This window comes from Thamnophis sirtalis, unplaced genomic scaffold (genome assembly GCF_051295495.1).
Source record: "Thamnophis sirtalis isolate CommonGarterSnake01/CBP01778 unplaced genomic scaffold, rThaSir2_p1.2 scaffold_12, whole genome shotgun sequence".
Taxonomy (NCBI): Eukaryota; Metazoa; Chordata; class Lepidosauria; order Squamata; family Natricidae; genus Thamnophis; species Thamnophis sirtalis.
Window position 1 is genome coordinate 29,560,430 of NW_028261392.1, and position 16,309 is coordinate 29,576,738.

General features: G+C 37.0%; 1 protein-coding gene across 2 annotated transcripts in view; it reads right to left on the reverse strand.

Annotated features, from left to right (window-relative positions):
- Positions 1-16,309, reverse strand: part of TUBGCP3 (tubulin gamma complex component 3) — a 71,648-nt gene that overhangs the window by 16,282 nt on the left and 39,057 nt on the right. For both annotated transcript variants that reach the window (XM_087726819.1, XM_087726818.1), the window contains exons 10-15: positions 15,909-16,041; positions 11,990-12,156; positions 6,609-6,719; positions 5,231-5,339; positions 3,098-3,287; positions 172-307 (exon numbers count right to left, since the gene is read on the reverse strand). In XM_087726819.1, the coding sequence (XP_087582945.1) occupies positions 172-307; positions 3,098-3,287; positions 5,231-5,339; positions 6,609-6,719; positions 11,990-12,156; positions 15,909-16,041 (846 nt within the window). The remainder of the gene's footprint in view (positions 1-171; positions 308-3,097; positions 3,288-5,230; positions 5,340-6,608; positions 6,720-11,989; positions 12,157-15,908; positions 16,042-16,309) is intronic.

A 16,309-nucleotide genomic window follows, 5' to 3' on the forward strand; every position in this document is an offset into this window, starting at 1 on the left:
AGTATTAGAACTCATTTTTCAGTGAAATAACAATTACGGTAAGGTCACAAAAATCTGACAATCCAGAAAAATGTAGCACTTTGGATACTGCTGACCTCAAAGCATATCTTTTTTAACTTTGACAAATCAAATCTAATGTTATCATGAGATACTAAAATGGCTCAAAAATACCTCCAAAAGTCTAACATCCAAGCGTTTGAGGATCTCGGGATTATCAAACTGTGCGTTAGTTGCCCTGACAGCTGTTTCAAGGATTCCTGTCAGATTATGCTGATACAAGGTTGTAGCTGGTCTCGCAAGTTCTGGCCTATTTTTAAATAATATAAATAAAAGATAGATACATCATCATTACTATACCACATTTTTATCCAGCTGCAGATGCAATAGTTTTACAATCAGTGAAGACATTATCTTAGTGAATTCTTTAAAAGAAAACAACAACACCATACTGGGGTGATGCCTCTATCAGAATTTGGCAAACTGCACAAAAGAAAATACACATTTTCAAATTTCCTAAGTCCTGTGGTGCTATTCAGCTGATTCTATCCTGTTCAGGTGAACCGGTAGCAGTGACAGTGGGAGGCTCCACCCACCCACGAGATGTCATCATGTCCCGTTTTTGATGCTTGCTCACATTTGCGAGCTGGTAGCGAAGGAAAGTTGATTTCACCCCTGCCTTCATCCCATTATTTTTTGTAATTCAAAAACTCGAGATACAAATTTCAACAACAGCAACACCTCTAATCTACCAACCATTCATATTTCAGTTCAGATCCAGGGGCCAGGATCCGGAAGTCAATGAAGATGCTTACCACAGCAGTTTCTTCCATTCATGTTCAACTGAACTCATACAGAAACTGACAGTGTTTTCAAACCTCAGGTCATATCTGAATTAACTTAGTAGCAATGCAACACAATCTTTTCTTTAATATAAAATCTTTTTAGATTAGGTATAATCCAATGCTATTCTTTCCTTCTGCTCCTATTTTTAAAGGATTTTCCTATTTTCCTCTTTTTAAACAAGCATACCCTGTGGGGCAAAGGAAAGACAAGTGACATAAAAGGGCTACAGAAGATTGTTTCCGCAGCTACACTATCTACTCATTTGGGGAACTCTTTTGTATAAAAGATGGTTGTCCTATCTAGAATCAATTAGTTCAAAAATTGATTACTGTTTTGGGATTCCAAAAAGTGTTTTAGATGCTTCAATTTAAATTTAGTGACAAAGACTATGCAGTTATGCCCTTTGCATTAAAGAATATGTAGAACCAAAGCTAATACTCCCAGAATCTGAAATAGCAAATTAAAAATTCTATGTCAAAAAGTGTTTATTTCCATTAATTCACAAATCTCCAGTGTTTGACACACCAAAATGTTGTGCCAATTTTCTGTCTCATTATCATTCCCTGCTGCACTTGAGTGTAGAGATGTTACATCAATTCAGTTCTTGGACAAATAGATGTCTCTTTGATGTCTGGCAAGCAAATGGAATCCTTTGTAATGAAAAATTGGCATTATTGAAGGAAAAGAAAAGTAACATGTAGGAAGCCTGCCATTATACTATTGAAATGCCATTGTAAAAAAAAAATCCAAGATGCTTTTAAAAATATTGACACGAAGGGGAGTAGGTGGGGTGCTGAATTTAAACGTACGGGATCCAGGAGTTTTAAAAGCTTGGGATCTGAATAGACATTTAAATAAATATATCATGATATATTCATCAAAAGGTAGTCTTTACTTTCTCTTTGTCAAAATATTATTCAGTGATAGCAGCCACCGAATAATAAAATCAAGAGTGCAGAATTTAAAGTTTTATATCTTCAGGATATATTTGGCAGCCTGCATGCTGCTGAGGCAATAAATAACCAGAAGATACCATATTAATTTAATATCATGGCAATTCTTATTCTCAAATTTACAATCTAAGATGCTGGAAAACAAAACAAGATTGAGAGAATCAATTAAAATTAATGTAGGAAAAAGAACAGAATTTTAAAAGATTTGATTGACTCTATTAATGGCAGATGCATAAACAATTGAAATAGTACAATCCATTCTCTATTTTATAATGTATATATAAAGTCTAATCATGTCTGAAGTCATCTTAGTGAAAAGGTAGAATGTAAATTTAATAAAGTTTTGAATACAGTGAATGAGAAGCATTATATTTTAGGTTAATAGTGCAATCTTATGAACATCTACGATGCAGTAAATGTAGCTATTTGAACTAAAAGAAAGTTACGTTTGAGTGTACACAGAGGATTGGCCATCAGACTGCAATCCTATGCACACTCATTTGAAAGTAATTTGAATACATGTTTAATATCATATGAAGAACTTTCAAAAACTTTTAAAAGAACACATACAAGAGATCAGCTTTTTAAAATTTGGGAAAACTGTTTCACCAAAATCTAAAAGAACCAAATGTTACCCAATGGAATTTTGAAAAAATAGTGTTAATTCTAAGGTAGAGTGATATATCACTGAATAAAATAATAAAGTAATAAAAGATAAAGAGATATAATATTGGGCTTCACAGATACATTTCTTTTTTGCATTTTTCTTTAATTAAAGAAAGAATAGGGGGAAAAACAACTTTGTGTATGTATATGTGTGTGTATGCACGCAGTGAGACACACAAGGTTTCTCAAATGTCTCAGTGCCCTCTAGGTTTTAAGTTTTAAAAGCACTTTTATGCCACTCTATATATATGCTTATCATATTATATATATGATATATAATTTGAGATTTGTGAATTTTATATATATAAAATAATAATATTTTATTATATAATATATATATATTATACACACACACATACATATATATATATATATACAAACACACACACAATCACACACAAACTTAAAATGTTTCATACAAGAGTTTTCAAAGGTTCTTTTTTGTGCAGAACATTCCCATATTGATAAATTCCTCTCCCATTTTATAAGGAAAATAATAATCCTTTACAAAATAATACTCTATACATCCCACAAAGAATTATCTCATAAAAGCATCATGCATTAAATTTTAAGGTGACAAATGACAATTTTTGCAATCACAGATCAACAGAGTCATTCCTCTAAAATCTACTTACTTTAATAAGTCCATTAAATGTCTGATAAAATCTCCTTGACCAAGGAGCAAATAGCGTCTCATGGCTTGCATATGCTCCAGTAAATTGTACTTCTTATGGAGCACGTCTAGCAAGTATTTGCTGGTCTCAAAATATGCAGCATCTATTTTTCCCTGAAATGCATTTTCCAAATCTGTGAACATTTCAGCAGCTGTTATAGAAAAAGAAGAAGTTACCAAGATTGCAAAACAAGCACAACTTATCAACTCTTGCACTATGTATAATTATTCGACTTGAATTCTATAAAATGAATGGTTTTCAGATACACTCAAATAATTTGATGGTGAATAGAATATTAAATACTTGCTTGTTTAATGGCATTATGGTAAATTTTCTAGAGGTAGCAGGGATTCTTATTTCACATCATGAAGTTGACATTGTGTGAGTGTGCTAAGCATGTTCGCTCTATTCTTTTGTACCAAACCATGAATCCTAAGCTAATCCCAGGAAATTCTCCGGAAGGATGGATGAAGGCTAAAAAGTTGAAAAGCAATCTATTCCATCTGTAGAAAAGAGGGTGGCTTAACTGGCAATGCTAGATGTGCTTCATCATTGAAAGTCTAAATATAGAGACTGGGGTTTCTCCTTGTATAGTGTATGATGCAAAGGGTGGAGATAGCAGGTAGTCAGCTTTTTATTAGAAATAGCATTAGGAATAGCACTTATATACTGCTTCACAGTGTTTTTACAGCCATCTCTAAGAGGTTTACAAAGTGAGCATATTGCCCCCAACAATCTGGCTCCTCATTTTACCAACCTCAGAAGGGTGGAAGGCTGAGTCAACCTTGAGCGGATGGGACTTGAACTGCCAGACTGCTGGCAATCAGCAGTCAGCAGAAGTAGTCTGCAGTACTGCACTCTAACCACTGTGCCACCATGGCTCTTATTAACTTAAGGCACCGTATTGCTGGGGTCTTATCTACACATAATAGAATTTGCCTTGTTTTTCATGTCAAAGTTACATCTTGGCTAGTCAATGGCACTGACCAATATGTGAAGCTTTCGTGAAAATTGCCTTTACCTACAAAAATGTTACATAAACTTAAGAAGGACCTGAAATCCCAGCTCACAGGCTCACTGTTAAAACCAACAGACAAAATAGGTGCTTAAACAGAACATACGAGTTGGATCATTTTGTTGCAATGACTGAATTACCTACTGTTCTAATCAGTTTTAAGAAGGTTATGAGAATTATGAAAGGAGCCTCCAACTGAGTGTGTGCCACCCACCGCCGGGCAACAGTGATGTTACCAGCTAATCCTGTCATCCTGGAAGCACCTTGGTGCTTCTGATATGAGTATGATGAGATGTAAATTAATATAGTATGCTGCTTTGAAATTCCCCAAAAGCGCACAAATAAATGAATATGCAGTAGCAGTTGCTGGGTGATCTCAAGTAAAAGTGCAGCTGCTTTCAAGAATTTAAATTAGAATTATATGAAGTTTTCAATCAGAAATTCAAGGCTATGAATTTGATCATATCTTCAAATTAGCTTTCCAAAATATGTACCTTTAGACCAATTCAATTATTTACATTATATATATACACACACACAACACACTCACACACAAAATATATAAAAGCCACTTTCCCAGTTCAAATCAGCATTCCAAACTTGTCTGTTGTCTTATTTGACAATTTGATTCAAGGCACGAACTAACCTGATTTTGTTAATCAAATACATAATTCAAATCAGATTTAACTGACAATGATTTGAAGCCATTTTGTATATAAGCTAAAATGCTCAACAAGATTATGGCTTTTGTTATTTAAACTCCTGAAATAAGAAAATAACAACCTAGCAACACCATTATATTTAAGCACATTATATATGATGGCACACTATATATTTAGAATCACACAATCCACTATTCAGGTATTTCTGCATCTCCTAAAGAAATGCAGTGTCATACAAGTCAGAAAATGTTTGCTCTTGAACTTTTTACACCATATTATTATTTCAGATAATGATAAACTGCCAAATAATGAAGTAAAAAACAAAGCTACTGCTGAGTTCCTATGTAAGTCTAAGGCAAACTTCTGTATGGCAAAAATTAATAAACAACTTATTATAAATATATTCTAATTCCATACCATCTTTTGGAGATTCTGCAGATCTGGGCACAGCTAGCATCTTTGATGTTGGACTTTGGTCATGACAAACTTGATGTAAGAAGTTTATGGATTTTCCTATTAGGAGAACCTAAATATGAAAAGGATATTATTTTTGAAGTTTTTTAACAGAACATTTTCCCTTTCAAAACATTTTTCAGGGAATATGCTTTACTTATTAAAATAGAATAGAATAAGTTGGAAGGTGCCTTGGAGGTTTTCTAGTTCAACCCCCTGCACAGGCAGGAAATCCTACACCACTTCAGACAAATGGTTATGCAACATCTTCTTAAAAAACTTCCAGTGTTGGAGCATTCACAACTTCTGGAGGCAAGTTGTTCCACTGATTAATTGTTCTAACTATCAGGAAATTTCTCCTTAGTTCTAAGTTGCTTCTCTCCTTGATTAGTTTCCACCCATTGCTTCTTGTTCTACCCTCAGGTGCTTTGGAGAATATTTTGACTCCCTCTTCTTTGTGACAACCCCTGAGATATTGGAACATTGCTATCATGTCTCCCCTAGTCCTTCTTTTCATTAAACTAGACATACGCAGTTCCTGCAACTGTTCTTCATATGTTTTAGCCTCCAGTCCCTTAATCATCTTTGTTGCTCTTCTCTGCACTTTTTCTAGAGTCTCCACATCTTTTTTACATCGTGGTGACCAAAACTGAATGCAGTATTCCAAGTGTGGCCTTACCAAGGCATTATAAAGTGGTATTAACACTTCACGTGATCTTGATTCTATCCCTCTGTTTATGCAGCCTAGAACTGTGTTGGCTTTTGCTGCCTAGTAATAACCTCTTGGCAAAAAAAAAAGAAAGCATACAAAAAGCAAACAACAATAAACATTGTTTCAATAAAGCTTCAATAGCTCCTCCCAATTCTATACTCTAAGCAGACTTAGCAAATAAAGAGGGCCATTCACCTTGGTTTAATGGTGTGTTTACCACTTTGGATGCCTGGTTTAGTAGAATGTTTTTCCCATTTAATGTAAAAAAAAAAAGATTCTATGTGCCCAATTTTGGGGCTAGTCTGAAAAGGCTTTATAGCAGTGGGTCTTTGACCCAACAGGCGCATTTCCAAGTCCCAAATAATGTCATTACTCCTCGCCTGTGTTATTTCACACAAGTGGTTTGTTGGTAGCAATTCGAAACTGGACTCTCACAAAAAAATCAATTATAAATTGCCTCTTATGCACAGGATATGCCAAATTATCCCCAGTTTAAGAACCACTTGTGTTATAGAATATCAACTTTTATAAGGTCTGCTCCCATATTATGTGTGTGCATATCTGTATGTATGTGTGCAACAGTCAATTTTAAAGTGATCAGAATATTTTTTCAGGTTTATTTTTTCATACCTTCCTGGAGTGATCCATTGTAATGAAAGAAGGAATCATTGATTTTCTCAATGTGTATTTGTCATGCCACAACCGATCTGTTTTCACTGTAGGATCTGAAGCTACAAAGAACTGTGGATAAAACAGTTTTACAATAAGCCTAAATATGATACATATATAATCACACATATTTTTCTATATGTAAAAACTAATATATATTTATATGTACTGTAGACAGAAGATTTGGAAGGTACCTTAGAAATCATTTAATCTCGCTCTCTATTCAATGCCTCATTATTTATATTTTTATCAGAATAGCTTTGCTGCTTAGTCATAACCTCTTGGCCCAAAAAAAAGGTTTATTTATTTTTTAAAACTTGTTTGTTGTCTTGCAAATCCAAATTTTCTTATGGTAGCTTACTATAAACTCTTTTTTTAAAAAATCATTTTTAAAAGACTATGCATTCACAGCAAAGAGTTACAAATACATGCAACACAAAATTGGAAGTTTTTAGCTTTTCTGTTAGCCTAAAATGTTAAGAAATGAATCATGTCATAATAGTATCTAGTTTGTTCAAAATCTAGTTAATTTTGAGCTTTATAGGGCACAAAGTCAAATAAATATAACCTAGATAATTTTTATCTTTTCAAAAAAAGAAAATATGTCCATCTATTTAAGAAATACATCTAGAGAAAACTGGTAAGAAAATTTTAGTGGCCCTCCTTCCTTTTTGCTGGTAGCCTTAATGCACATTAGATCATCTGTTAAATAATTCAAAAATAAGAGCAATCCCCTCATTCATTATCTATTTCCCCAATGTTGGAAACAAAATAGAAGAATCCAAGTGAGTGCAATACTTTAGAGATTAAAGTATAAAGATCCAAAAAGTGTCTAGTCCACAGCCCTCCCCTCTTCTAGCTGAGAGATCTCATGCTAGAAAAATTCAATAGACCAATGTAATACAAGATGAATTAAAATATATTAATCATAAATATCAAAGAAATATACAACAATTTTGGCAGCACATATAATATTCAGGAAGGATTCAAACACAGTTAGCTATTAGTATTAATATCCCTGTAATCATAAGCAATTTTATGTATTAGAAATTAGTTTTGAAATGTACTGTATCTCCATTGACAGATGCAGTACCAAGACCTTGATCTCTTCCTTCCCATAGAATGAACTTTATCCTTTCTTTTTCTAGCTAAATGCAGTCAAATAACTTCTGCAGTATCTTAGGACATTTCCCCTTTGAGGAGACCCTGCTTCTGGAATGGCCTCCTGGAGGAGTGCTATCTGTTTGAACATTATTTGCTTTCTGAAAAAAAAAAAGTTAAAGACAGAGTTTTTCCAGAAGGCTCTTTTGGGGTATAGCACTATGTATTGCTTTCAGACATTTATTTGTAAGATATTTTTGTTTGATTACTTTGGCATGCTCATTGTATTAATAAAGTCGCCAAGAGTCTTCAACAATTGTAGAGAGTTAGAAATTGATGAATAAATGTTTAATTTTTTTGCTTTATTTATTGTATATCCTGCGTTTATTGTTTTTACAAATAATTCAAAGGGTGACACTCTCAAAAATTATCAACAAATTTGCACATCTCTCTGCTGGTTCTCCACAATTACGGCTTGACACCCCATCAAAAGAAAAGCACACAAAATTCGGGCATTAAGATAAATCTAAATTGGTGCCCATCAGTGCCTGTTTATCACCACGTCTGGTTTAAGCAATGTAGTTTATTTCAATCCTGATTTGGTCACTTGGCTTACTAAATGCCTCCTTTCCCCAAGCCCAAACTGCCCCTTTTATCTGCATGCGTATTCATCTTATATCTCAATTATATACTCTTGCTTTGCTCATTCCCGTCTTTTGTTTTCTGTGGTAATCAGGGATTCTAACCTTACATTGCTCCTACTAATATATTACCAAAAACTTCACCTGTTAGCTCCTCAAAATAAATACGCACACACCTATACATGTATATACTTTGTAATATTAGCATTATAAAAGTATTAGCATTGGTACATGTTATTTATAAGGCTGTTTTAAATCCGTTTTGTTCCCAATTAAATGAAAGAAAAAGATAAGGTTGTTTACACAACAATGGAAGTAGGCATATTTAAACAATATTGGAACTTCTGTAAACAAGGTAATAAATCTCATTATATCCATTCTAATGCAAACACTTTAGTTGGATGTCTTTGATCATTATCTTCACTATAAATGGAATGCAATCTCTGAATTAGATGTTTCAGCTATTTATATGCATACATTCTAATCCCATGAACCAGATCTTGTCTGACAGTAGATTACTCTCTTTTTATGTAAGAAGAAACAATAAGAACTTGTAAAGACATCCCATTTTCAATTTTTAAAATTTATTTATGAATACACAAGATCACAGGCTTCAGTCTAAACCCCATACTCAGTATGTGCTATACAAAGAAATACAAGCAAAAAGGGAATAAAAATGGATGTGAAAAAGGGTGAGGGGGAACAGATCCCAAAGCATAATAATCTACCTCCCCCCTTTATACACATTTGCACTGGAACATCGTAGTAACTGATAAATATGTATACACAACATATAAACTTACTCATTTAGGAAAACATATATTTTAAAGATCTATTTTCTAAAATTTACTATAGCTATTCTGCTCAACAACAGGCATGAAACCATAATTGAAGAATTAATGAGAAAAATATAATTTTAAATCCATCAGACAATTAAATCATCTTTCAGAACCATGAAAACACTCATTTTATAACCAGGGCAAAGTAACATGCAATTAATGTATTTAGAAAACATTATTTTTATATTTAAAAAATACAAAAAGCAAGAAGAGCATTTTATAATAATCCTATTAAAAAAAAGATCTTGGAAAGGGTGAAGAAAACCAAGGTCAGAACATAATTGCAATATAATTATTTTATTGATTCAGTTTACCCATTCAAGATTCTTTGAGTTTTGTTATTATATCTAGTACAAAAAGAATTGCAGGAGAAATGAGAAATCATAGTACAATCTAACTGATGAACAAATGCCAAGGTCTTCCAACCAACAGATAACAGGGGTTGATTTTCTGCTGAGGAAATTAAGAGCTTGTTTACAAAAGCAATCAAAGTCCTAGAGGAAAACCCACATTTTCATTTGCCCCAATATAATGAGGCCCCTCTTTTCTTTCCAAAAACACTATATGACAAGCTTTTTGTAAGGGTCATATTCACCAGGATATTCATATTTGGTATAGCAGAATGTTCTTGGGGTTTTCACCCATAAGATTTCTATATCAGATGGAAGTTTATTTTACTAATTAAAGCTTCAAGTTTATAATGGATGTTGTGCATTTATCCTAGTACATAACCAAATTAAGATTAAATGCTGACTGTTAATGAACATCCTCTATATATTTTGACTTTAACTGAGAAAATTTCTCAGCCAACATGGCTGCTTTTGAAAATTTGTGAAATTATTAAATTTGTAAGTTATCATCTATTTCAACAAACATTAAGAAATATTATTTTAAAAAATCAACTATTGCATATTCATATAAGATCTCTTATAAATATGAGACATGATTTCTTGGATCCTGGTCATTTTATCCTAATACAAAGATATGCATAAGGTGTTTTTTTTTACAGCCAATCCATGCAGGACCAATTTAAAAATAATTTATTGGTTGGTTTATGGCAGGGGTCAGCAAACTTAAACAATCAAAGAGCCATTTGGAGCCGTTTCCCACAGAAAAGAAAACACCGGGAGCCACAAAAGCCCTAACCGGAAGTCCTCTGTTCAATTCTGGAGCTGACCGGAAGTTCAGTTCCCCCACCATAGAGTCTCCTCCTAGCATGGCATACTTTTTCCTCTACCTGTCATAACCGAAAGCCCTAGCAATTGTGGAGACAACTGGAAAACCCTCCCCTTGCCATAGAGTCTTCTCCTGGCGCACTGTGCTTCTCTCACCCCCCCCCCCCGGAAGCTTCTCTCAAAATTGTGGCGCCAACCGGTGACAGAGCCGCAGCAGAGGAAGGAAAGAGTCACATGCGGCTCCAGAGCAATTTGCAATTTGCTGACCCCTGGTTTATGGGATATAGATATTGGCTCTCTAGAACAGAACAGAACAGCCAAGTATTATTAGAAACACAAGGAATTTGTCTAGTACAGAAGCTCTCAGTGTACTTGCAAAACAACAGAGTAATAATAATCATAATAATACCAGTAAGAGGGGGTAATTAAGAAGAGAAGAAGGATAATAATAATACCATAGCCATACAACATGGATAAATATATTTAGACAAAAGAAAGGGTTGTGAGAATTAGGTGTTCAGCAAAGTGATGTCATGAGGGAAAAAACTGTCCCTGTGTCTAGTTGTTTTGGCATGCAATGCCCTACAGTGCGGTCTGGAGTGGAGGAGTCAAAACAGTTCATGTCCAGGATGTGAGAAGTCTGTAGTTATTTTCTCAGCCCTCCTTCTGACCTGTGCCATATGCAGGTCTTCTGTGGGAGGCAGGCTGGTTGCAATTGTTTTTTTCTAATTATCCATTGCAGTCTGTACCTGTCCTGTTTGGTTGCTGTACCAAGTAAGACAGTTATAGAATTACAAATGATAGACTCAGTAATTCCTCTGCAGAACAGCTCCTGGGGCAGTCTGAAGTTCCTGAGATGACGCAGGAAGAACATTCTTTGTTGCGCCTTTTTAATGATGGTTCTAATGTTAGGTGTCCATTTCAAATCCTGGGAGATTATAGAACCCCAAAACCTGAAGGATTCTACTGCTGATATTGTGCTGTCTAATATAGTAAGAGATGATAGAACAGAGGGGCTCCTCCTAAATTTCACTCTTATCTCTACAGTTTTAAGCATGTTCAGCTCCTGACTGTTCCTGCTGCACCATACAGCCAGATGTTCAATCCATCTATATGCATACCCTCTCACTATAGAATGAGATCAATGACTGTATACAGACAAACTTCAGTACTTTAATAGAGAGATCGCTAGAGATGCAGTCATGAGTATAGAAAGAGAAGAGCAATACAGAGAGCACACAACCCTATCCAGCAAGAAGTTAATAATCCACCTACAAGTATGTATAGGCACAGCTAACTGAATCAGTTTAGAGTGACGAATTTCTGGACTGATGGTATTGAATGCCAAGCTGAAATCTACAAATGGATAGGTTCCTGGAGATTAAAAATGCTGAAAGAGGTAATGCAGTGCCATACTGAGTTATTTAAAAATTAAGTTATTAATTAAATTATATATTAAGCCCATTTTAAGTTTTAATAACATTATAATTTAATAAATTTAAATTGAACATTAAGTTTATTATTAAGTTAATATTAAGTTATTTAAAAATATAACTTATTTTTATATATAACTTTATATAACTCACTTCATGGTATGTGTCCTCCAATTCTCCATCATAAATCCAACGATAAAGAAAATTCAGGATGGGATGTGATACAAGGCCAAGAATATGTTGTACCAGGGATTTCATGTAGGGATCACCTGTTTTACTGTAGGCATGAACAGCTGATGCAAGTTCACCTCCTTTTCTTCCTGGAAAAATACAGTGTATAAAGTTTGATTGATGGAGAATCGACAAGAATGATGCATTATAATCTGGAATACCTCCAATACTTCTGTACTAAGCAAATAACTAGGAATGAAATTCTGACCTGACACCATTGGCTAGCACAGAGGTCTTCAAACCTGGCAACTTTAAGACTTATGGACTTCAATTCCCAGAATTCTCCAGCCAGCTATGCTGGAATTCTGGGAGTTGAAGTCCACAAGTCTTAAAGTTGTCAAGTTTGGGGACTCTTGGGCTAGAGGATGAAGCCACTGTTTCTCTACCCTTTACCTCCTGGTGCTATTAGCTTCTCTTCTGTAGCTGATTGGAACTTGGCAGAAGGCATTCAATGCAGCACAACCAGGTAAGAATTTTTCCTGAAGCCATTTAAGCAATTGATTGCCCTCTGCAAAGATGAGGGCAAACTTCCTTCTTAAACCTTTTGCATTATAAATCCAGCCTGCTTTCCCCACACCATTTTCACAACCTAATGGCCTGCTCTATGTAACTCACACAATTATTGAACTAATTATTGCTGGGAAATTCCAGTTCCCAATGTTCACAGTTATTCTCTCCATCAGCCGTACCCTTTCATTCCATGTCCATGGAAAGATCAAGCATATCCAGAGCAACAGGAAAAGGAAGAATATCCCACTCTAACCCCTCTCATATTGAGAGTGGCAGGTATGAGCACACCCACCCCTCTCAATTTTCATAGCAGAATATTCCTCTTCAACCGAAGATGATGGGGCAGCCGCATTTTCAGAATTCTCCCTGTCACCTTCTGCAGTCTCCTGCAATCCAGGGGAAGGTGAATCACGGAGACAATCAAGGTATCTCTGCAACTCAATCACTGAACAAGTAAGAAAGATGCCTTAACAGAAATATGAAGAAGCTTTATTAAGGCAAAAGAGGTCAAAGTAACATAAGCTACGGTGGCACAGTGATTAGAGTGCAGTACTGCAGGCTTCTTCTGCTGACTGCCGACTGACTGCAATTTGGCAGTTCAAATCTCACCAGGCTCAAGATTGACTCCACCTTCCATCCTTCTGAGGTGGGTAAAATGAGTCCCTAAATTGTTGGGAGCAATATGCTGATGCTGTAAACCACTTAGAGAGGGCTGTAAAGCAGTGTAAAGCAGTATATAAGTCAAAGCGCTATTGCTCTTTGGAAGTGGTTGAGGCAGACGCTTCCTGGTTCAATGGAATATAGAAAAGGAGGAGACACAACACAATCAGATTTGTAAGATTTTGTTATTTTTGCCAATCTCAATGAAAAAAAAAGGTTTTAGCCTTCCTGTGGAGTTGATTTCTTTGTTTCTCAACCTAGCGGGACAAGAATCATCAATACCAGGTATTCCTTGTCTCCAGAATTTGAGACTTTAGCAGAAGGCTTTTCATGTGGCCAGTTAGTGTTTCACTGGAAACAGTAAAAGACAAGGTGTAATGGTTGTCAGGCAGGTACCTATACAAGAGACTGTTACCTAAGCAAGTCAAACCTACAGAACATCCACATACAAACACACCAATATTTTAAGAAGTTTAGTCTCCTTGTAATTATGCCTGTGGGCTCAAAGAAAAAGGATCAGCATGAGTGATTCAGTTTTTTTAAGATGAATGTCTAAGAGAATTAGTGAAAGATACAGCCTGGAGGACAAAAGGAAAAGGGGGACATTACTGAAACCTTTAAATACATTAAGAGTGTGGATAAGGTTCTGGAAGCAGTATATTGAATATTAAGCAAAAATCAAGAAAAAGGGGGCATAATGTCAAACTGACAGGAGGTAAGTTCAAAAGTAATGTTAGAAAATATTACTTCACAGAAAGTAATGGAAGCTTAGAACTAGTTTCCTGTGAGGCAATGAGTCAATCACCTGTAACTGAGTTTAAACTGGATAACACATGTCTATCATCAAACAAAAATTTAAAAATTTTAAAAAATTAAAACGTTCAAAGGGCAAACTCAATGGACCACTAGGTCTTTTTCTACCCTCAATTTTTTGTGTCTGTTTCTATACAAGGGACATAAGAAGTTCAGTACGTGACTGTCTGGATCAGACTGCTTTTGGGAAGTGTCACAGATTAGGAATGATCACTGAAGAAAAGGGAAAGTATAGTGAATGATGATAGCATAAAATACATTTTGCTCTATTTCCCTTTGTTTATTTCACGCCCTTCATTTTGATTACTATTCCTTACTCCCTTTCTGCCTTCCATACAATGTTGCTTACCCCAAAAGCAATAGTGTGATGTGTATGTACAGTGTTTTCCCGAAAATACAACATGTCGTGATAATAAGACCGTGCCACATTTTTCGGGTGGGCAAAAATAAGCCCTCTGGACACTCCCTTCCAGCCAGGCAGAGCGCCATTCACTGACCTAGCGGTATCCCGAAGGTACCAAGCGCAGGAACGGGGTGGGGGGGCAAAGGCTCGCATTGCTTGGCGCCTTCGGGTTACTGCTAGGTCAGTGAGCAGTGTTATGCCCAACTGGAGAGGGGGGTTGCCGGGCAGTTGCTCTCTTGCGAGCGGGCTCCCGAAGAGCTGGGCACAGCCTCAGGGTCGAATGGCTGTGTTGCGCTGTCGCAGCAGCTCTACACAGCAGCCATGAGGTGACAACGCTCACGAGCAGCTGCCCGGCAACCCACCTTTCCAGCCGTGCAGTGCCATTCACTGACCTAGGGGTATTGCCAAGCTGCGTGAGCGCCTGTTCGCCGTCCTCTGGCTCCCACGGCTTGGCGCCTTCGAAATGCCCCTAGGTTAGTGAATGGGGCTCTGCATGGCTGGAGAGAGGGGTTGCGCGAGAGGCTTTTCTGCTCCCCGCTCGCGCACCTCCCAGCCTCACGATGCCCTTGCCTAGCTCTCCCTGCAGAGTCAGGGCACCTCCGCTGCCACTGCCGCCCACCGCCGCTGCATGGCTTTTTCTGCAGCTTCCAAAGTATGGAGGTAGGATGCCGAGTATTCCAGAAGTTGCCACTCTGGGAATACGCTCTATGGTTGTATGCTCTGGGAGTACACTCTGCCTCAGCCAGCCCACAACCATAGAGCATACTCCCAGAGCGGCCGCTGCCGAAAGACTCGGCTGCGGATCTCCGGAGTTTGGAAGCCAGAGAGTAGGTTATGCTCGGAGCGCCACAGCAGCGGCAGTACACTGGCCCTGCAGGGAGAGCTGGGCCAGGGCACAGTGAGGTTGGGAGGCACACCAGCTGGGGACAGAACAGGTGCTCACGCAACCTCCCTTTCCAGCCGGGCAGAGCGCCATGCACTGACCTAAGGGTATCCCAAATGCGTCAAACCGCAGGAGCTGGGGGGGAGGGCAGAGCACCATATGGCTTAGCACTTTTGGGATATCACTGGGTCTGTGAGTGGCGCTCTGCCTGGCTAGAAAGGGGGGTTGCTGGGTGGCTGCTTGTGAGCGTGGTCACCTCATGGCTGGTATGTTGCGCTGCTGCAACAGCGCAACACAGCCGTTTGCCCCTGAGGCTGTGCCTGGCTCTTCGGGCGCCCAATCGCAAGAGAGCAGCCACCCTCCAACCCCAAAACAATAAGCCCCCCGATAATAAGATCCAATCAATATTTTGGGGGGGGGGTCAAAAGAAAATAAGACCCTGTCTTATTTTTGGGGAAACACAGTATGTAATACCCTAGTCCTGACAAATCATCTAACTGGAAGCTTGTGAGGTATCAGTATTATTTTAACATTCAATTTTGTTTTATGTGCAATTGGAAGTATTGTTTTACCATGACAATGATCAACTAGAGCTGCAAGAGTTTTCAATCTTATTTTAGGATCATACGTCCAGACCAATAGACGGCGAAGTGTTAAACTGCTTTCAATCCCCAAATTGACACCTTGATCATCTTCCACCTGCAACTGAAAAAAAAATCAAGAGATTAGAAGTTTTATATCAACATTCTATGCATACCAACTCTGAAATATATTGCACTGAATTTAAATGGAACTTAATCCGTTAGCAAGATTAAGTTACTTCCTCAAACCTTCCTCAATCAACAATGAACATGTCTTGTTTATTTTAATCTGAATTTTTAATCTCAATTTGACCCATGCATTTATATATTCTTGATTGTTCACTGTCTGACTGGAGGTTGTGTGGAAAATGTACAGGTGAAACTCGAAAAAT